Raw genomic sequence first — 22,987 nt, forward strand, 5'->3', positions numbered from 1 at the left:
GTATTGTTAATGGAAGTCCTGTGATTGGAAATATGCATCCTCTAAGTTGTGGTGAATTTTGTTTCTAAATGGTATTTTTATGATCATCTCTTTATGGACAGTCAATAAGTCTTTAGAGACCACTTCTCTGTCTCTTTCCAATTGTGTTCACTACTCTTGTGCTACTCAGGAAACAGTGAATGTTGGGAACAATAAATATTGGGCAGCATGCCTAAGTGATTCATTTAAGGATTGGTTTCTCTTTATAGGGAGGTGCTAATTTCATCAGAATCAGTTTACATTTATATGAGAATTATTTTAAAAATATAAATATAATATATAGATATCATTTTAACAAACACTGATGCAAAGGGAATATTTAAGCCATAACATAGAGCTAGATAGATCCATTGATTGATAGGTACAGATGATAGAGTTTGCCTAATTGAAACACAATTACTTACAAGTTTCTTTAACTTCAGTTATAATTTGAACACAGAACTATATTTACCTGCAGATTTCTCCGAAGGAAATAAATTTTCTCTACATGCCACTTTAGACAAGAAACATTCTTTCACCATTGAAAGGAATGTGTACTTAGAAGTAAAGTATCAAGTGAGGTTCATAGTAGAAGAATACATCTTAGGATCTAATTGAAACATAATTTCATTTTATCATCATTGTCATACTGTATCTCTGCTGAGAAATATAAACTATTAGAAAAACGAATAAACAACAAAGAAGCAGATAGACCCAAGTATTTAGGAAAATTGAACACTGTAATGATCAATCATGATTTCTGCATTCATTTTTATTTCTTCAACCTCCTTTCTATGGCATAAAAGCCAATATAAGAAAGCAAAAGAAATGAAACAAAAGGAATATGTAACTCCAACTGGGGCAGCCACATCAGGATATGACATCAAGGACTATTTTTTGAACAAGTCAAATCAATTCTTTGGAATTACACTTTTCTTCTGTCTCTTGGCTGTAATAGCAATGGAGAGTATAACATTTCCCCTGATTCGATAATGAGAAGGCCTTTGAGAGGAAATAAAACAGCAATAACTACTGTTCCTCTGCTCTCCTAGTCCAATAAAATGCCATATGCATATATAATCAGAGAAAAATAATTTATAGAGCATAATAGTTTTTGAAAGCTAAAATGTGTAACTCTTCCTTTATAGGCATTTGAAGATATATATATTGATCAGCGAAAGACAATTAAGACTATGTTGGAATATGCTGACAAGGTTTTCACTTACATTTTCATTCTGGAAATGCTTCTAAAATGGGTAGCATATGGCTATCAAACATATTTCACCAATGCCTGGTGTTGGCTGGACTTCTTAATTGTTGATGTAGGTATCTCTCAGGTCTTTGTCATTCCAGGTAGTTTGTCTTATTTATATTCTAATTCTAAAATAGTGAATCTTGGACCACTACATTATGTTGACAGGATATGTCACTTAGCCACTAAAGTCACTCACTGAATGAAAGTGTAGTTTTTAGAAGACGTGTAGTACTGATTTAAAATAGCATTAGGGGATGGAATCTATGGTAGTTATCTAGCAGAAAAAGCTGAAGGGGAAAAAGAAATCAGCAGCTTATAGGGAAAGTAGGGAAATCAGAAATGTAAAGGGCATGTTATTTAAATTCCTTATATTGTGAATCAGACAAACTAAAGTTTGTATCCCAGCTTCACCACTTACTGGTTTTGTGCCACTGAATAACTTACTTGGCCTCTGACTCTGTAAAATGGTGATATTATTTGTATAATGTTAAAGGCACTCAATAAACAGTGATGATGGTGGGGACTACTGTCATTTTAAAATAATTCTGATCTACTCAAAATGTTTAAAGGGTAGATTTAAAGAGTAGATTATATAAGTTATAACTCCATGATGGGAAGAAATGTATGCAGAGTGCAGGGAAAGACAAGTTACTTTATGCAGTGGTGGCACTTTTCCTAGAATGGAGACTAGATTTAAGGCAAGCCCATAATATACCAAACAGCCTCTTATAGAATTTATATATCCAGTGATTAACACTTCATTTACCCTAAAACAAGTGCCTGAGACGTGTTAAAGTTAAACATCATGTTTCATATTATCAATTTAGTGTAACTTCAGCTTTAGAAAACTATGTTCAAAATATCATGACTTCATAGAGAGAAGTTTTACCCCAAAAGAATATTAATCCAGCAAGATTATGAAGGTTTCTTATGGAAAATGTTTCTAGAGCTAAGAATCATGGATACATTCTACCTCCTTGATTCTGAACAAAGGCAAATTTGAAAATCTTGATAACGTTACAATGAAATGAGTGAACTGAGAGAAACCTCAAAGAAATAATTGGTTTATCATGTCAAAAAAGGGGAAAGTATCTAATATTGAGGTTTCAAGCATTAAAAATTACGTCATATTTCAATTCCTTATAATTTTTTACACTAGATTTTAAATCTAATTTATATTCTTGACATTTCCTGGGTTTGCTTTTCTCTATTTTGCTTATTACAGATCTGAGCCTTTTGGTAGAAGAAAGATGATTTTATTTATTATTATAAGTTGGCTTTTAATAATCATTTCTGAAATATTTTAGAAAAATAATTCCATAGAAAATTTTGTAATTATTCAATAATGATACCTTTATTTTCAATGTTCTATTTTAATTATTTCATGATCAGTATAGTACTCTAAAAAAACTAATTATAACACATCTCAAATAATATAAAAAGCACATTAAATATAATACAACTTAATACATTTAAAAAAGAAAATTTTGCAAAAATAGTTTCATGTGTATGTGGAATTGTCTGACTCTAACCACTTTCCAGCCATAAAAGTGGAATGTTGCTTAGATACTTAGTTTTGGTAAATTCTCTGTTGAGAGAATTAGATACCTAAGATTTTTTTTAGTTATGGATATTTCATACAAATAAAGTAAATCCACTAATTTATTATCTGGCAGATATTCATTGATTGGCCATTTAGGGCCAGGTATTGTGACAGAAGCTGTAAATTATTATAAAATAATTTTGAGGAAATTTTATGATAGAATTATTTTTTAAGTTAAATTATTTACATAGAAATAAACTTTAAACAAATGAAAACACAAACAAGGTATTACCAAGACAAACAAAAAATGATTTTTGAAACCAATTTAGCACATTAAATACTGAGAATATTGATTATTAATATAATTATTTAAATATACTAACACAGGGTAAAAATTTCTTGCTTTTTCAGTACAATAGCAGTTTTTATATTTTATGACTAGCCATAAGCAAATTCCTAAACAGCAGCAATAAAATAAAAGAATAACCAATGACATTTTCTTCTACCTGGATTTCTTCTTTTATATCATTAATTTTTTATTTTTTAATTAATTGTTCAATTAATAAATCACATGTGATTTAGGGATTTGGAGGAGGGGAGGAAGGGATGGGTATATTCACACTCAATGGGTTCAGTGCTCATGTCTGGGGGATGGACATGCTTGAAGCTCTGACTTGGGCAGGGCAAATGCAATTTATGTAACCTAAACATTTGTACCCCAGTAATACGCTGAAATAAAAAAAAAAACTAGCTTTCAACGAATGTCTTACAAAATATTGTATTTGCATCAAACTGAAAAATTTCTTTAATATTTAAAAAGTTTACTGAATATGTCTGAACAGTCTTCTTCTGAATAATTATAAGCAAAAATGTTGTATTATATAGTAACTATAAATTGAATGACAACAGTTCCGTTTATTTATTATTATTATTTTTGTGTGTGCAGGTTTCATTGGTCAGTTTAACAGCAAATGCCTTGGGTTACTCAGAACTTGGTGCCATCAAATCTCTCAGGACACTGAGAGCTCTGAGACCTCTAAGAGCCTTATCTCGATTTGAAGGGATGAGGGTAAGGAAAATGAAAGTATCTGAAGTATTACATATAGCCAGAATTAAATTAAATTAAATTTAGAAAAAGGAAAACCCATGCATGCAAAAGGAATGGCAAATCCTTGCAAAATTGCTACTTTACCTTATAATCTGTTGCATATTTACTTCTAGGTGATATGCAAGAGAATTAGGCCTCTCTTAAAATGATATAATATCATTTATCTGCTGTGCTCATTAAAATGACTTTATTTCCTAATCCATCTTGGGAGTTTCCTTACAAACCTGTATACAAAAAAGTAGATGCACTATTAAAGTACTATATGTAATGATATAATAATAATAAACTAAAGTGAACTCTATATCATGTACTTCTTTGCAATGACCTATTTGTACTTAGTGATTTTATTGAAAATATGCATCACACATGTGCCTAAGTATGAGTGTAAAGGAAAAAAATGAAGAGTTGTCAAAATTTTTGTCTGTATAATGCCAAAGTTTGCATTATTTGCATATATTTAAGGGTAGATATTAAATATTGACTGAATTTTAAACTTTTTTAAAATTATGTTTAATATAGTCTCAATGTATAACTGTATTAATCTTCTTAATTTACATAAATAGCAATACTAACTTAAAGATTACATACAAACCCACACTTTTTATGACACTAAAGTAAAACATTTATAACAATGATCAGAAAATATAATTTTTGACTCATTATCATAGATGATTCATAAATTATTCTTAAGTTATTAAATCTCATTTGTCAGAGTCCCACAAAATTTTATATTATTCATTTTAAGGAAACATTAACCATCCTCCATGATCCTTAACAGATTAGAAATTTTGCCACTTTGACATGTTATTTTCCATCCTTTTTTTTTGCAAGAAGCATTAATTTATATAAGATGTATCATATACAAATTAGTTCTGTTTTTTAAAAAAATCAATTTTTTTTTTAGCAAAACAAACCTACTGAATTGTGATTCCAATAAAAAATATTGCTCTTTTGCTGCTTAGAGTTTAATTATGTTTATAGAAACTAAGCTGTATTGTACACTTCCATTTTCATTTTGTAGGTTGTTTATAGCCTTATATTCTCTTCTAAATTAAAATTTATTATAAATATCACTTTTTAAGAACATAAGACTCCTCTTTGATTTCCCTATCATATATGAAAACTTTTTCCTCATTAGAAATGATTCAACAAATAAGATATAAATAGTCCTTTTTAACTTCTCATAGAAATCCTCACTGTTCACCAGAATGTTATCAGAAATTCTCTCCATGTTATGTAAAAATTAAAGTCTGTTTTCTAATTAACTTGTCACTTTCTTTTTTTTCAGACTGGCAGTTTCAGCTCTGAAGAAAAATATTATTTTCATACATTCTACTTGAAAACATGTTACCTGAATCAAAATAATACATTTAAAAGGCTTCTGAAATCTGAACAATGCCAAGTATTTGAAGCTGTTATAGACGTTTCCAATTTGACTTTTTGGAAGTTTATTAAATCCATGAGTCAAATGGACAGATATTCCCATATGTAACACCTTATTTTCCTAACAAGTTGGTCTTGTAGGTCTGCTTTTAATTTTTACAGAAATAACCTTATCTATAATTATTAACTAATGATGTTTTTATCTTAAAAAAAGAGGTTAGTTGGAATTTGGAGTTTTAAAAACATAAACTCCTTATAGATACTGATTGATTATGAAACTAATTATTTAAGGTGTCAGATTTATGACTGTGACTCCATTCCTCATGATGACAGCATATACACAGCGCCAAAATGACTAAGCTCTTCAACACATTTGGCATTGTAGAGTCAAAATAACCTTTTTATTGATTCTATTTTTTGTATTTCTAGTTTTGGAATTTTTTACTTTGTAAAAATAATCATGAATGATGGTGAGATTGGAGATAATAACGATGATGATGATTGGGAAGTGAGATTTGAACATATTCAGAAACTCTCATTTAATTCTTTTCCCTAGTAGCATAAAAATTGCAATAGCTGTTGTCAAAGCATAACTCAGGCACTCATTTTATTTTTGTTGTTCTGTCACTTTTTCAAAGCATGTGCTTTTATGCAACATTACTGACTAAAGCATGTTGTACAGTGCTTGAGAAGAAATTAGAAATAATAAATAAGTTATCATCACGTTGCACTTTGTGTTTTGCATGTTTTATGCACATTTCTGGCTGACAGCTTTTAAATACTTATTGTATTTCAAATTTCCAGTCCAAATTTTTCAACTTGTAAAACTGAACTGAGTGAACTAATGTCATGGATATCTAGGGTAAAATGAAATTTTTATTTAAATTTGTATTTTTAATTTCCTAATCTAGGAAATCTTAAATACCTTCTTTTTCAAAAGAACTCGAGTCTTAATTGATAGGGAAACAGACAGAGAGCATCATATACAAAAAGTAACACCAAATGTTCTGTCATATCAGATTTCTAACTAATAACAAACTATATATTTCTATTTTATATAGGATAATCTTGCTCCAACTTGGATGGGGTGGAGCGCTGGTTCCTCCCCTCAGCCCTTTATTATGGGTACTGTATTACCCCTTTTGCTACCTTTAATCCTTGCACTGTGACTTATGTGTAGCGGGATGAGGGAGGGGTTGGGAAGGGTACTACTGCACCACGGTAGGGACGATATAGTATATACATCCTAATCCCCTGTTTTCCATTGTCTTAAATTTCTTTTGAAAGAAAATACCTTTGTGAATTTACCCTCTGTGGATTTTAAACCCAATGGTTGGTATCTTTATTTAAGTTTCATTGAATATGATTTAGTTATGTGTATACTGAATTATCCATTTATGGGGTGATTATTCAATTGGTATGGGTGGGGGACCCTGGTGTAGGATGATTGTGTGAAAAAAATTTTTAACTTGTCAAGCCATGACTACTGTTTGAGGCATACAACCCCTGACCTTTAATACATTGGTCTGGGTCCTGCAAATGGCCAGCTAGACACCAACAGTCAGTTGTTGATATGTGTAAGCAGATGCTAGGGTGCAATATTCCGGGTTTCATAAGACTGGTATTGATGGTGTGACCATTCTCGTTTTATAAATTCATAGGGGTTATTTTCAAAACGTAACAAGGCAAAAACACATTAAGAAAGAATAGAATAAGCACATGTGATTTATATTTTAAAGGGAAAAAGTTAATATAAAAGAATCCATTTATTTGAATTATGCAGAATAGAACACTCACCTAGAAATAAAACAAAAACATCTCATCATGAGTATTAAGAGAAAATTTAATGTGTAAACTCACTTTTTAGAATGAGTCACTTCCAACTAAATTTCTATATTCTTAGAAGATATCACAGTGAAAACAGACATAAAAATGAATCTACATTTCATTTATTCTTGAGGTTAAGCCTGTGGTACAAGAATGAGAGTTTTAATTTTTTTTAATTTAATTAAGTTATTGTTATTTTTTTTTTGAGACAGTCTCATTCTGTCACCCAGGCTAGAGTGCAGTGGCACAATCATAGTTCACTGCACCTTCGAACTCCTGGGCTCAAGCAATCCTCCTGCCTCAGCCTCTCAAGTAGCTGGGACTACAGGCATAAGCCACTGTGCCCAGCCAAGAGGCTTTACTTTACAGGAAGAAAAAGTTAGGACTTTTGTCTGTATAACTGACATCATAGCTTCCAAAAACAATTGCCTTAATTAAAACCTACAGCACAAAATAATGGTTAGATTTTTTAAAAAGATTCTATTACTGTTCTTCATACTCAAAAATGTATGATTTCTACTTTGCCTACTTTTGATTTTTATTCCTATAGTTTTTCTCTATTTTAATTAGAGAGCCATTAGAATGCATGAGTAATATGGGTTTGAAGTTCAAAGGCAATTCATTCAGACAAGAGCATGTATCAATATTTCTAACACTAATTTGCATATTTCATTATCAATCCCTCATTTAGTGTTGATTTAATAAAAAAAATGCAGATAGTTAACCAGAAATAGGAAGAGTTTCTATAAGAATTAGTTGTGCTAAAAAAGAGAAATTTTATTTGATAATGTTTTGAAAAAAGTTTGTGAGAAGAAACAACGCTAGTACAATATTAATTTGTTAAGATAGTTTCTTTCTTAGACATCTCCTTTCATGCAGCTTGAAACCTCATTCTGTTCTTTCCAATTTATTCAGACCAATTGTTCCTTTCCTACCAATTACTAGAGTTCCCTCATGGGAATCAATTACTGCAGTTCCTTAGAGATTGAAACTGAAAAAAGTTAATACATCTCCCTCTCTGCTGAACCAGGGAATGGCTTGGGGCTCTTGGGAAAAGACAACCTTTTCTATGATCCTTCATTGTCTAATTTAATGAAACCTTAAATATGAATGCACCTTTGTATAGTGAATTCCCCAGTACTATGCCAAATGTTTTCTAAGTTCTTTTCTCTTAGTAAAAATAAACCATTTCTCTGGGCCAAAGGTATGCCAGCTTTGCAAATCACATCCTGAATGGCAGTGCTCCAGAGCACATGCTTACATTGGGAATTCCACTGTTAGAGTTAATTTTAACTCAGAACCAACCCCCCAGTTTTAAAGTAAACCTCTTAAACTTGCAACCTAACCACAGACTTTTTCTTGCACTCATTCCCTTAGTTATTTTCATCCCATATCTAGAAATAACATTTAAAAATCATGCTTTGATCAATAAATACTAAGCTAACCTTTAGTTCATTTGTTCATTCTTTTGTTCAACCATTTTTGTATTCCTGTATTCAAAATCTCTATTCTATTCCTATATTCAAGTCACCCAAGGCCTTGGAGGATTCACAAATATATTTCTGCATCTTAAATTTTTAAAAACTCTTATACTCTATCAAGATTACAGGAATACAATTAACTTTAATACAGAGCAATATGGGCACCAGATAAGCGGGAGCAACTCTAAGGAGAAGTAATGAGGTAGATTGAATGATACTCCTAGTCTATTTTCTAAACTTAACCAGTTTTAACCCCATTTTTCTCATTTGCTAAATGAGAACATGATACTAAATTACCTCTAAAGTTCTGTCCAGCACTAGAATTCTGATTCTTGAATTCAAAAGAGAAAACACGCATCTTTATTTAGGAGGCTAAACTTGATGTTGGGTTCTCTGAAAGAAGTGCTGTTGGAGCTAAAGCCCTTGAGAAGGGAGACTATCTCAGAAGGGGAGATGAGAGAAGGAATTTCAAAGGAAATGGAAGATCAATTATTTGGCGATTATACTACCAAGTGGTAATTATATTAGTTGGTGTGGCATGAAGTGTAGGCAGCCAGGGAAGTTAAAACTAGAAATGTAGATTGACGACTGATGTGAATATCAAGGTAAAGAAAATGTACTTGGTAGTCACTGAGGGGGCCGATAACTAACTTCAAAGTGAGACTAGGGGAAGATTAATTCATCTCACATGGATTAAAGGAAGGAGAAGGTTAGGAGACCCTGACAAGCATGCAGATGTGAAGTAACAGAGGGCTGAACTAGGATGATGACTGTGACAATGGAAAAGAAATGACAAAGGTGAGAAATGTTTTGAAGAAAAAAGTGTGAGACCTACAGATCAATGTGAAAAGAAATTCAAGAAATAGATACAGGTAATCAGTGTTCTGTTCATACTTTAAATTGGGTGTTGAAAGTAAAATACACATTTTAATATGTACTCTGTGGGTACACAGTAGAAATAGCACTTTAATCTGGATGGTAGGCAAAATATTTGGAAAAGGAGGGAAATGAATAGCAAGTTGATTTCAGCATTCAAATCTCTAATCTGAAAGAAATCTAATTGTATCTGCACATTTAAAATAAAGTATAAAATAAGGGTTTACTAAGTCAATGGCATTAACGCAAACAGTCAAATGAGATGGGTAAGGTGCCATGTGTCAGCTTGGTAAGCTGCACGGGCCACATCACTGAGTTCTGCCTGGATAACTCAACCTGAATTCATTTTTTCATCTCTATTTCTCCACCTTTGTCATTACTGATATTATTATTTCCTTTGGCTCATTTATTACACTGTTTTACAAAAGACCTAGAGTTCTTTACAGACTTTAAACAGGGCTCAGAAATATAAGAAATTGATTCATGTATTTTTTTTTCAGACAGGCAATCAAAATACTTTGTCCTAAAAATACTCTATCAAAAGGCAGATTGAAGATATTTTGATGCCTGTTGTTTACTTTGGATCAGATTGATAAGAATATTAGAGGTACATAAGTAGAGTTAAACTTAGCTATTAATGTTCAAGTTTGAGGCACCTACCATTTATGAGCATTTTAGAGCCTGCATTCACCTTCCCTCTTAGCTACTCATGTGCAGCTCCAATGGGATCTATGGAGGAGGAAACAAGGACAGCCATCCCTACAGTGTTACCATGAATGAAAATTCAGCTTTTTAATTTGTGGTCCAGATTAAAGATAAGGGGGGGAAACATGCTTCCATAGAAAAATGTAGATAATAATTGTGCACAGAACTTCATGTGATCACATCAGATTTGAGGACTATGTATGGCATCCCTCCTTATTTTCCTAAGAACCTGATTTCCATTATGTTTCATTTAAAGTAAGTTTATTGAATTAAACTCAGTAAATGAAACAACTGACATGACTGGAGCTTGAAATAAATGATGTGATGATCTAATGAAATACATAATGCAAATTGTCTTGCTTCTTATGCAAAAATTATTAGTCATAGCAATGCATGAATAATTAAGGAGAAAATTATATTAGGTATTTAATAGTATTTTTATATTTATACATCTGAATTTTTGTTTATTTTAAAAGTATATTGGTCAAGTAAGCTCAGGTCCAATGTTTTAATTTTGTTCTTTAATATACTGCCTTTTTTAAATGAGTTAATCTTCTGTGTAGGATCTCCTACTTTTCTTCTGATAAACAACACATATTCTGACTTCATCTGGCAGCAAGTTTCTCTGATTTTTGCTTTTCCTTTAACCCTGTAGTACTTCTCCCTCCATTTTTTAAAACATTCTTTTCATTTCTTTGTTATATTGCCCATATTTGTTTTCCTAAGTATTGTTTAAGAAAAAAATAAATTTTATTTTAAGATTTGTTTACTTGATTTTAAATATCCTAGAATAAATAGTCTTGATATAAAATAAAACAGAGAGACCAAAGATTACTAGGGGAATGTCTTTTCTTTTTTAACAGATAAGAATTCTGACACTTCTCTTTTTCCATTTGTATATTAGGTGGTTGTGAATGCCCTTTTAGGAGCAATTCCATCCATTATGAATGTGCTTCTGGTTTGTCTTATATTCTGGCTAATTTTCAGCATCATGGGCGTAAATTTGTTTGCTGGCAAATTCTACCACTGTATTAACACCACAACTGGTGACAGGTTTGACATCAACGAAGTGAATAATCATACTGATTGCCTAAAACTAATAGAAAGAAATGAGACTGCCCGATGGAAAAATGTGAAAGTAAACTTTGATAATGTAGGATTTGGGTATCTCTCTTTGCTTCAAGTTGTAAGTGAACACTATTTTCTCTGAATTTTTTTAATTGTTTGGAATAATAACAAAGTAATGACATCATCTATTATTTAGTTACTAAGAAGAAAGTTTATAACATATTTCTTTTTTTTAATTTTGATTTATTAGTACAAGTTTATGAGCACAGATAGGTAGAAACTTTATTATAGACATAGTCAATAGTGGTCAGGTATTCCAGTTCTTTCCGAAGGTCTTTTTCTCTTTTTTCCTAATTTTCTTTTTTATATATATATATTGCTCTCTCTTTCTGTATGAACAAGTTGATCAATAAATCAACAGCTTTGCTATTTTTTCTATTGAAATTGGAAAGCTGGTTTCACTGCTAGGTCATCCTCCAAAACACACACATAACACACCTATTAAATAATTGGATTGTAACTAATTAGCAGAGATTAACTGCTGCTGAGTTATATCATTTGGATTGAAGTTTAGGGAATGATATTTCAGTGTTAGGATTCAATCCTCACTGTGAAACGTAAATAACACCTGGACGCACCTGGCCACAGAAACAAAACACAAACAGCTGTTGTCTCACCATAAATGACCTGTCAGCACCGTTATTGAAGTCTATTTTATCCTAAATATTAATTTTTTTCACTACTGGGTCTCTAAGACTGGGTCTCTAAGAAAAATCATTTATAATTTTTTTTAAATACAGTAGCTCTAAACATTTTTATTTGATTTTGTTTTTAGCTGCAGCAGTATCATAACAAAACCATGAAGAAAATACAATCAGATTATTTGAAAAACAGTAAAAAATACTGCTCTGTTTTGGCCACCAAAAACTTAGCTTAAAAAAAAAAGCTATATAATTTCTTCCCTTGCAAGTCTACAGAATCTTTAGGGCAGAAATCTATTTCTGTTCACTAGGATTATATTTTTAATTGGCCAGGAAACTAAGCAAACAAACCCACACTGGTCAAACCACTCTTACAGTTCTTTCAAACGTATCTATACTATGATTATGTTACAAATTCTTCACACCTTTTTCTTGGAAATTTTAATTTCTCTTCTGGACATTTCTGACCTACTCTGAATGTCCATGCAATTAAAATGGGGACTTAAATAATCTGGCAAGAATGATTTATTTAAATATTATAGTAGACACATGATGATATTTCCTTGGACATTTATTCCAATCCTTCACTAATAACCACATTTGTAAGTATCACTCGAGTATATCACTTCATCCATAAAATCAAGGAAAGGATCATTTAAAATATTAAACAATCCTTTAAAATGCTAATTGATTTGGAAATTATAGAGTGAAGGTCCTGCACCAAGCCATTAAGTAAATTCTGCTACAAAAAAAAAAAAAAAAGAGCTCTAAAATACTGCTTCACATTTGGCTTTTTACAAAATCACCTCTCCGATGATTACTAATTTATTGAAACAATTCCTTTAATCGCTTTTTTCTGTTTCTGTACTAAGTATATGATGGACTTATCCTATCATTGACCTAAGCCATTGACACAGTCAACATTTTTCTCTTTGATGTACAAAAACCTTCCATTTTCTAACTAAGAATCATTACTTTCTTTTCACTGCCATCACATACACCCTCACCTGACCTTCTCATGGAATCCACCACTTCACAAGTGTTAGTGTTATAGAAACAAAGACATGCCATGATATAAATGCCAAAAGCCTTGCTAGCTTCGAGGGATTGTTAGGGAATAATCCTCTCAGGCCCATAGAGCTCAAAACTCATGCCCTAGGACAAATAGCAAATCACTATGAATTAATCAGACTTGGTATCCTTCAACCTGTGAATGTCAAGTGTCTACTGTATTTTCACTTTTCTGACCCATATTAACCCACTCTCTGCAATAATTACAGAGAAGAAAGTGGAATACAGTGTAGTGTTTTGCTTCAAAATTCTTAAAAGGATAGTTATAAGTCTGCCTTTATGTATACTTATATGATCCTTAGATTGTACAATAAAGAGAAATACCAAATTTTCAGTCACTTGAATCACCTTCTAGTTAGATTTCAGCAGATGATCCTCAGATCTAAATTACAATTATTCGGCTGCTAGAGATACTGCCAAATATGTTGGAATTTGTAAGACTTTCTAAAAGTGTTCTACCAAAATTTAATAGCACTTTAAATTGCATTATTCCATTAACTTTAAAGAATTAAAAAGTACTATGAGTTTGTTATTAAGCAGGAGGATATATCAAATGACCATTTTTTTCAGTATGTATTCTGGAAATGAAAAGTCTTACTAAGATATTGTCTTGATCCAAAATCCATGTAAAATTGGTTTTGAAATGTCTTTAAAAAATATTCCTTTTTATAAAATATATGAGTAAGCAAATTTATTAAACATCAAGTCTGAATTATTTTTACTCTGAAGTAAAACATGCATGTCCTTTTTAACAGGCCACATTTAAGGGATGGATGGATATAATGTATGCAGCAGTTGATTCCAGAAATGTAAGTATTCCTTATATTCTAAATGTTTTTATAATATTGATTTAGTTAAATTAACTCAACAAAATGTGAGCATCCAAATGAAATGATTCTATTTTGATTAAAAGTATTTAGAAAAAAGTATGACAGGTTAATATTCAAGTATAGCAATGTTTATCAGAAAGATCTTACTAAGATAAATCAAAACATGAATTATTTTGAAAATCAGACAAAATAACACAAATGCATCTGTTTAGTAACTAAAAAATATCCTTCTTTTAAATATTTATTTTGTTTCCTTTTTATCTACAAATTACATAATAAGTAGTGATGTTGGTGTGTAGGAGTACATGTGAAGAAATATGTAATTTCCATCAGTAGTTGAAATGTATATTTACCCTCCATATTAGCATAAAAGTTACAGATATTGTCCTGGCAGCCTTAGATTTCTGTAATTATCTCTATCAAATAATCATATTTCAAATCATGTAAAAGAACGGTTTGATATGATTTTAGCATCCATAAATTTGCTGGAGGCTTTAGCAATGCTGTTATCACTTCTGTGGCCAGCAGATCCCTGTAAGTTTATAACATCAAAGTAAAGAACTACTTTTTTTCATTTCAGCTTCTTTCATGCATCATGATAGAAACTGAAATTCACACTCATTCCAACTTTGCTCTTCAAAACTTTGTAAAATTTAGTATTTTCCACCAGCCTACATCTTTCCACTCTGAAGCCCAATCTTTTTAGTCTGTCACCATAAAGAATAACCTTCCATCTCTGTAATCTTTAAACTGACCTAATAGAGTTTGGTCTTATCTTTCTTGAAGTACATTTCCCATAGCTTTAGTTTTATGTTGAGTATCTTCCTGATAACTTTCAGAGTTACTTTATTTCACTTTGTTACTTATATTTTGTTTTATGTATTTGGTTGGTTTTTAACATTGTTGTCCTGAGAAGGACATGAATCTGTGAGGAAGCTATCTGTGGTGACTCTCTTATCCCTTTATTAAGTTATGTGATAACTCAATGCCTGTTTGTTCTAAGCACAATCTAAGGATTAAATTATCAATTGAGGATTTATAAAATAGACTGAGCAATTGTCTACCCAATCTGAAAAATTCAATGACTATTATAATATTAGAGTATCATGCCAAACATCTAAATGTGAAAACTTAATTCTTATTTGTTACATTAATTCATGCTTACATGAATGATTGCTTTTAAGCATATTCAATACATATTTATGGAAGTAAAATTTTCTACTAATAATTTTTAAATTACTAAAATTCAGTACCTTAAAAACTTGCTAAATTTAGCACATTACTGTCCAAATAGAAAAATATTAGTTATATTTATAGTTACAAAAAATAGATTCTAGAGTGTCATAATAACAATGGTTTTCACGTGAGAAACAACATAATTTCAGAGATTTTTTTAGAGAATATTGATGCAGAAAAAACTGAAATATTACTGAGAATAATATTTTCTATTCTCATGAAAAAGTACCAAAGATATTTCCAGCATTAACATGTATTGTAATGTTTTACAAAATATTCTCCTTTGGTAGGTGGAACTTCAGCCTCAGTATGAGGAAAGTCTGTACATGTATCTTTACTTTGTTATTTTCATCATCTTTGGGTCCTTCTTCACCTTGAATCTTTTTATTGGTGTCATCATAGATAATTTCAACCAGCAAAAAAAGAAGATAAGTATTATTAATATTCTCTCTCCCTCTGAGATAGAAAAATTATTATTTAAAATGTTTTATCCACCAAATGAGTTCTTGAATTCAGAAACCAAAGGGAAGTATAATTAAAACCTATTTTTCTTCCTCTCCTTCTACCATCCACTACTCATTTGGGGCTTTAGAAGCTAAGAATAACTGTTCCACTCCTCTGTGCATAGGTTCACAAAACTTTTTTCTTTTTTTTTTTTTTTTGTTATTAACAAGCCACTTATTCTGTCTTTTAAAAGAAGATAATCAGAAAAGAACTAGGGAACAACCTAGGCATTTACCCTTTTCCCAAAGTCCAGTTGTTTTATCCCTACAACTCTCCTGTATGAATGTCCCCATGCCACTGCTCCCTCACTGGCATCAAACATTCTCCTTGTTTTCAATCCTTGGTATTTGATACATACAAACTGTATTTCATTTTAATTTTTATGGCTTTTGTGACTCATAGATTTGAACATGTTAAGTGGTTTTTAGCCACTTGTATCTCTTCCTTTATGTACTGTCGTTTGATCTCGTGCTCATTGTGTTTGCTTATTGTATAATGAGTGTTTTCTTTCACTACAGAACATTCCTTCCCCATGCTCTTTTATCTTATTTTTTTTTTTTTATTTATTTTTTTTTTTTTGAGACAGAGTCTCATTCTGTTGCCCAGGCTAGAGTGAGTGCCGTGGCGTCAGCCTAGCTCACAGCAACCTCAAACTCCTGAGCTCAAGCGATCCTCCTGTCTCAGCCTCCCGAGTAGCTGGGACTACAGGCATGCGCCACCATGCCCGGCTAATTTTTTCTATATATATTTTTAGCTGTCCATATAATTTCTTTCTATTTTTGGTAGAGGTGGGGGTCTCGCTCTTGCTCAGGCTGGTCTCGAACTCCTGAGCTCAAACGATCCGCCCACCTCGGCCTCCCAGAGTGCTAGGATTACAGGCGTGAGCCACCGCGCCCGGCCGATTATCTTATTACTAAGAGTATTCTGTAGTCAATATCAGGCTATTTCATGTCACTCTTTAGCCTGTGTTCCAATCCTCGTCCCTACTGGCCTGTCCCATACTTGCTGTGCTATGAGCTCTGAGTTATCCCCGACTCCCCTACCAACTAGTCCAGTTTTCTTCCCACCGCTTTGTTCCAATTCTTGGCCGAGTTAAAGTGGCTTTTTATGAGTAAATTCAAACATACTTTTTAAGTCTTTGCTACGTTTAAATAAGAAAATCATTGCCTTTAGCTTCAGAAAGGTAGTGTGTATATATAGTGTAAGGAACCAAGTATTTATCATAGTATCGCCATGAACCAAATTTTACCACTCACTAAGTGTATGGTTTTGTTAAAATACCTTCTCAGAGTTTCTGGGTTTTTTTTTTTCTTTATAAGATAATATAATAATAATAAAGTCGATTTTAAGAATTAAATAAGATTATGGTACCTAAAAAGGACTTTAGTTTTTTCAAATTTAAAGTCCCAGGTATAACTATGCTAATTGGTTGAATATTACATTTCCTTTTTTAACCATCCCTTTCTTATTTTAAGTTTAACATTGAACAATTACGTCAAAGGGACACAGTTTTAACCAGTTTGATTTTTCTTTTCTATACTTTGGAGGTCAAGACATCTTTATGACAGAAGAACAGAAGAAATACTATAATGCAATGAAAAAATTAGGATCGAAAAAGCCACAAAAGCCTATACCTCGACCAGGAGTAAGAAATACCAAATAATATGGGATAAAATATACAAAACCAAAAACTTGCATGGGTTTTCTTATCGAAGAGAAAGTAACTAACATTTTCAGTAGCAAACATTTCTTCCACTTTTAAAGTATTATTTACCTTTTATGATAATGGTAAAAATTTTAAAAAGAAACAGAAAATTCACCCTTGTCTTCAAGGGATTTAGAAAGATGACTAGAATCCAAGCTAATTGGCCAAAGGACACATAGGCAAATTGACATGCACAGGAGAGAGTTGATCGTATGACTCAAGAATGGTTGCCAAGTAATATCAGGGAAAGGAGTAAACCTTTAAATGGGGCTAAAATACATTCAGTTTTCTACTAGATTAATAAATTGATGAAGTGTTGAGTGAAATAACACCTTACTTCTATTTCATTTTTCACTAAAGGTACTGAGTGTTTTGGAGGAGGAAAGAATTCCAGCATTTACTATTCATATATACGGCTATAAAGTTTGAAGTTACTAATGTCTATAGTAGTCAGGGTCAGTAATTACAATTTATGATGATAAATAACAATTCTTATATTCTCATGGTGAAACAAATTAACTTCTGTGAAAAATGGGAAGGTATTATTGCATACCATAATGATTTTTATGATAATAATCTATGAGGTTAAAATAATTCCTAGAGTTCATCAAGGAACAAAATACTAGTGAACATTCATATGCTCCCCCAGTGCTAGTTAAATATTGCCCTTTAGTGAATGATAACAAACATATACTTTCCTCTGTTAAAACTTAGTATTCCAAATAGGAATGAACCAACAGTTTGTAGGAAAAATATAAGATGGAAATATCCTCAGAATTCCTCACTGGCCCAAAGAAATAATCCTGCAGATGGCCTGCAGTGACTGGCAGTGGCAGAACTGGTGAGCAGAATCACAGATCACTGACAAAGGACATGAATTTTTTGATATTAAAACATAAGGAATGTCATCCTGGGCTGATTATCCTTGTGGAGTTTCAGCATTCCTTGTCTGACCATGTCAGCAAAGGTTATTTTGTGGAAGAACATCAATATTGGCAAACATGGGATTTAAATGCATAAATCCACTCATATGTGGGAGCTAAATATTAAAGTAATTGAACTCATGGAGACAGAGGGTATAATGATGGTTACCAGAGGCTGGGAAGGGTAGCAGGAAGGGGAAGATAAAGTAAGGATGGTTAATGGGTACAAAAATATAATTAGAATGAACAATATTTGATAGCACAATAAAGTGAGTGTAACCCACAATAAGTTAGGGTATACTTTAAAATAACTAAAGGAGTGGAATCAGAATGTTCCTAACACAAAGAAATATTTTAATAATAAGTATCAGAGGTGATAGATAACCTAATTAGCCTGATTTGATTAATTCACATTGCATGCCTGTATCAAAACATCACATGTACCCTATAAATATATACAACTATTATGTACTCATAATAAATAAAAGTTAAAAATTAAAATAAATAAATGCATAATGTTAAAGGATATGTCCTAGAAATCCCAAATTCCCTTAACAGTTCTTTGAAAATAAAACAAATGATGTTAACAGATACTACATTTTTAAATGGCTGCATAATCCACCTGATCATGGGAAAGTCTAGTAAAACAAAATCAAACAGGTTTCTTAACTTCTCATAATTTCAAAATGTTGATGTGCATTGTTTATCTCTGAGAGAAGTATAATGTATGTAGGTTTTTTTTTTTTTTTTATCAGAAACCCTGTTTGGACAGGGGATTGTTATGCTGAGGAATACATACTGGTAAATAGCAATTTAGATGCCTAAATTTTAAAAATTAATGTGCTATAAACCATTCTTGCAAAAATCAGGGCCAATGGCCACTATGCAGGAAACTAAAAAGTGAATTAATGCAGGAAATACTTATGTAGGTGCTCATATACATGAGAAAACTCCTTTGTTGCTAAAAGCATTTCTGTTTCTTTACAGAATAAATTTCAAGGAATGGTCTTTGATTTTGTAACCAGACAAGTGTTTGACATAAGCATCATGATTCTCATCTGTCTTAACATGGTCACAATGATGGTGGAAACAGATGACCAGAGTGAATATGTGACTAGCATTTTGTCACGCATCAATCTGGTGTTCATTGTGCTGTTCACCGGAGAGTGTGTGCTGAAGCTCATCTCCCTCCGCCATTATTATTTTACCATTGGCTGGAATATTTTTGATTTTGTGGTTGTCATTCTCTCCATTGTAGGTAAGAAATATTTAAAATCTCTTAAATTCAGCTCAATAAACATGAAAAGTTAGAAGAGTCAAGTTTAGATCCCAGCATTCAGAAATAACCACTATGAATATTTTGATGCATTTATCCAGGCATGTTTGTTTTTTCTTATAAAATGAGGCTCCTACTATATATCAGTATCGTATCTTATTCTATCCATTTTAGACACTATCTTATGTGTCAATGTAGTGAAACATTATTTGTTTGAACTAGAACTGTGCTATTAATTAAGATAAAAATGTGTTCAATATATTGAGATTGAAGAACCCATACAATATCTAGATTTTTATGTTGAAAAGAAGGTTAGAAATTAAGTCTGGTGTTCAGGAAAGACATTGCATTAGAGACATAGACATGGAGTCACCGGCATGTAGATAGTAACAGAAGCAGGTTACAAGACAAGGAAAGTCATAGAGTAAAAAGAGAATAAAGACAAGGACTAAACACTAACAAATGCTCATTAGATGCAACTAAAGCTCCAGTGAAGTGAAGAAGTATCTGTCTGCAGGGCCTGAAGTATTCATTCTTTCATAAATAAGATGATATCACTGGGCCAATATTTTACCATCCAAAATGGGGCACCGCTGTTGGGCAAATGTTCATGCCATTCCCCCCAGAAGAAATTGACCTTATATCCAACTCATATGTTGTAAGTAGCCTTTGATTCGCACACTAATTCTTGGTTATAATCAGAGTGGCTGGGGTGTCAAAGCTGTATTCAGATATTTCTCCCTGACTCTCTATCTCTTACACACACATGCGTACACAACACACACACACAACACACACACACGCTTAATACTTTGAGAATGAGGCATTTTAACTTGACGGCATTGAGTTTCCTGAGCTCCTCTTTTTTTAATTTATAAAAGTACAGTTTTCATTTAAAAGGCAAATGGGGAAGCTTAAAAGAAGATAATTGAGATTCCAATGTCAGACACAAGAAACCAAAAAGAACAGCAACCTGGGATCCTTTTAGAAATTCACCAGAATGTACATAAATAAGTATACAAGAATATTATAGTACAAGCTTAAGGAAGCACCAAGTTCACGGATAGATGAAAATAGCATCAAAAACTGCAAATACTTTTTGATGGCTAAGGAGTGAAAAGAGAATTTAGAATTTGGTAATTTCAGAAAAAGTCATTTGTATTCATATAAATTTGTATTGTTAGGTCACTGCTGTTCAGCCAGACTTGTGTATTTTTAACTTACATTTCTAAAAATTCTGACTTGCGTTTTATGTAAACTAAAAATAGTTCGTAAACATCCCTTAAAGACAAAAAAGTACTATAATCCTTATAGTTGAATGTATTGCTAAATGTAAAATTAAAGTTTATTTGTAATATATATTACATACAATTATATATATTATATGTTTGTCATAGTTAAGATTATGTTACTGAATTTCAGTACTCAGAACTTTACCTTGGAGTGCTTAGAGGAATGTATTATTTCAATGAATAATTTCTTCACTGATTGGTATTCTTATCGTTTATTCATAGGCATGTTTCTTGCCGAGCTGATAGAAAAATATTTTGTGTCCCCGACCCTGTTCCGTGTGATCCGTCTTGCCAGGATTGGCCGAATCCTACGTCTGATCAAAGGAGCGAAGGGGATCCGCACGCTGCTCTTTGCTCTGATGATGTCTCTTCCTGCGTTGTTTAACATCGGCCTCCTGCTCTTCCTGGTCATGTTCATCTACGCCATCTTTGGAATGTCCAACTTTGCCTATGTTAAGAGGGAGGTTGGAATTGATGACATGTTCAACTTTGAGACCTTTGGCAACAGCATGATCTGCCTGTTCCAAATCACCACCTCGGCTGGCTGGGATGGATTGCTGGCACCTATTCTCAACAGTGGGCCACCCGACTGTGACCCGAATAAACCTAACCCTGGAAGCTCAGTCAAGGGAGACTGTGGGAACCCATCTGTTGGGATTTTCTTTTTTGTCAGTTACATCATCATATCCTTTCTGGTTGTGGTGAACATGTACATCGCCGTCATCCTGGAGAACTTCAGTGTTGCTACTGAAGAAAGTGCAGAGCCCCTGAGTGAGGATGACTTCGAGATGTTCTATGAGGTTTGGGAAAAGTTTGATCCCGATGCGACCCAATTCATGGAATTTGAAAAGCTATCTCAGTTTGCAGCTGCTCTTGAACCTCCTCTTAATTTGCCGCAACCAAACAAACTCCAGCTCATTGCCATGGATTTGCCTATGGTGAGTGGTGACCGAATCCACTGTCTTGACATCTTATTTGCTTTTACGAAGCGGGTTCTGGGAGAGAGTGGAGAGATGGATGCTCTCCGAATACAGATGGAAGAGCGATTCATGGCTTCCAACCCTTCCAAGGTCTCCTATCAGCCAATCACTACGACTTTAAAACGAAAGCAAGAGGAAGTGTCCGCTGTTATTATTCAGCGTGCTTACAGGCGCCACCTTTTAAAGCGAACTGTAAAACAAGCTTCATTTACATATAACAAAAACAAAATCAAAGGTGGGGCTAATCTTCTTGTAAAAGAAGACATGATAATTGACAGAATAAATGAAAACTCTATCACAGAAAAAACTGATCTGACCATGTCCACTGCAGTTTGTCCACCTTCCTATGATCGGGTGACAAAGCCAATTGTGGAAAAACATGAGCAAGAAGGCAAAGATGAAAAAGCCAAAGGGAAATAAACAAAAACATATAAAAAAAATTGGGTGACAAATTGTTTACAGCCCGTGAAGGTGATGTACTTTTGTCAACAGAACTCCTTTAGGAGGTCAATGCCAAACTGACTGTTTTTACACAAATCTACTTAAGGTCAGTGCCTACAATAAGACAGTGACCCCTTGTCAGCAAACTGACTCTGTGTAAAGAGGAGACGACCTTGACAGGAGGTTACTGTTCTCACTACCAGCTGACACTGCTGAAGACAAGAGACAAAATGGCTATTCAGATTGTAGGGACCAGTTTAAAAGGGTGCAAACCTATAATTTGGGGGTTGTTTAACCTGAAACACTTTAGTGTTGTAATCGTATCCACTGTTTGCATTTCAACTGCCACATTTGTCACATTTTTACAAAATCTGTTAGTGGATTCATCTTTTTTTTAATCCATATGTTTAGTATATGTGACTATTTTTGTAAATGGGGTTTCTGTTGGGAAATAGACTAAAGGACCTCATTAACAGGTATGCCACCTGGGTGGGTGGTATGGCGACCACACAGCCCTCCCATCTACACAAAGACACGGTTTGCATGAGGGCATGCTGCACTTAGAGATCATGCATGAGAAAAAGTCACCAGAAAAACAATGAGTTCTTCAATTCCATCCATATTTCTGGGAGGGGTGATTGGGTGATAAGTGGAGGTGCTTTGTTGATCTTGTTTTGTCAAATCCAGCCCCCAGACCAAGTAGATCGCATTTGGGTAGGACATTTAATCTTAGCAAATGCAAACTTCATTCAAATGTCTGGAGT

General features: G+C 32.8%; 1 protein-coding gene across 7 annotated transcripts in view; it reads left to right on the top strand.

Annotated features, from left to right (window-relative positions):
- SCN1A (sodium voltage-gated channel alpha subunit 1) overlaps window positions 1–22,202 on the top strand; it is an 82,474-nt gene extending 60,272 nt beyond the window's left edge. For all 7 annotated transcript variants that reach the window (XM_069471914.1, XM_069471888.1, XM_069471898.1 and 4 more), the window contains exons 19-26: window positions 1,167–1,340; window positions 3,763–3,885; window positions 11,101–11,382; window positions 13,792–13,845; window positions 15,393–15,530; window positions 17,147–17,251; window positions 19,222–19,492; window positions 21,025–22,202. In XM_069471914.1, the coding sequence (XP_069328015.1) occupies window positions 1,167–1,340; window positions 3,763–3,885; window positions 11,101–11,382; window positions 13,792–13,845; window positions 15,393–15,530; window positions 17,147–17,251; window positions 19,222–19,492; window positions 21,025–22,202 (2,325 nt within the window). The remainder of the gene's footprint in view (window positions 1–1,166; window positions 1,341–3,762; window positions 3,886–11,100; window positions 11,383–13,791; window positions 13,846–15,392; window positions 15,531–17,146; window positions 17,252–19,221; window positions 19,493–21,024) is intronic.
- Window positions 22,203–22,987: the final 785 nt, after the last annotated feature.

This window comes from Eulemur rufifrons, chromosome 1 (assembly GCF_041146395.1).
Source record: "Eulemur rufifrons isolate Redbay chromosome 1, OSU_ERuf_1, whole genome shotgun sequence".
Lineage (NCBI taxonomy): Eukaryota > Metazoa > Chordata > Mammalia > Primates > Lemuridae > Eulemur > Eulemur rufifrons.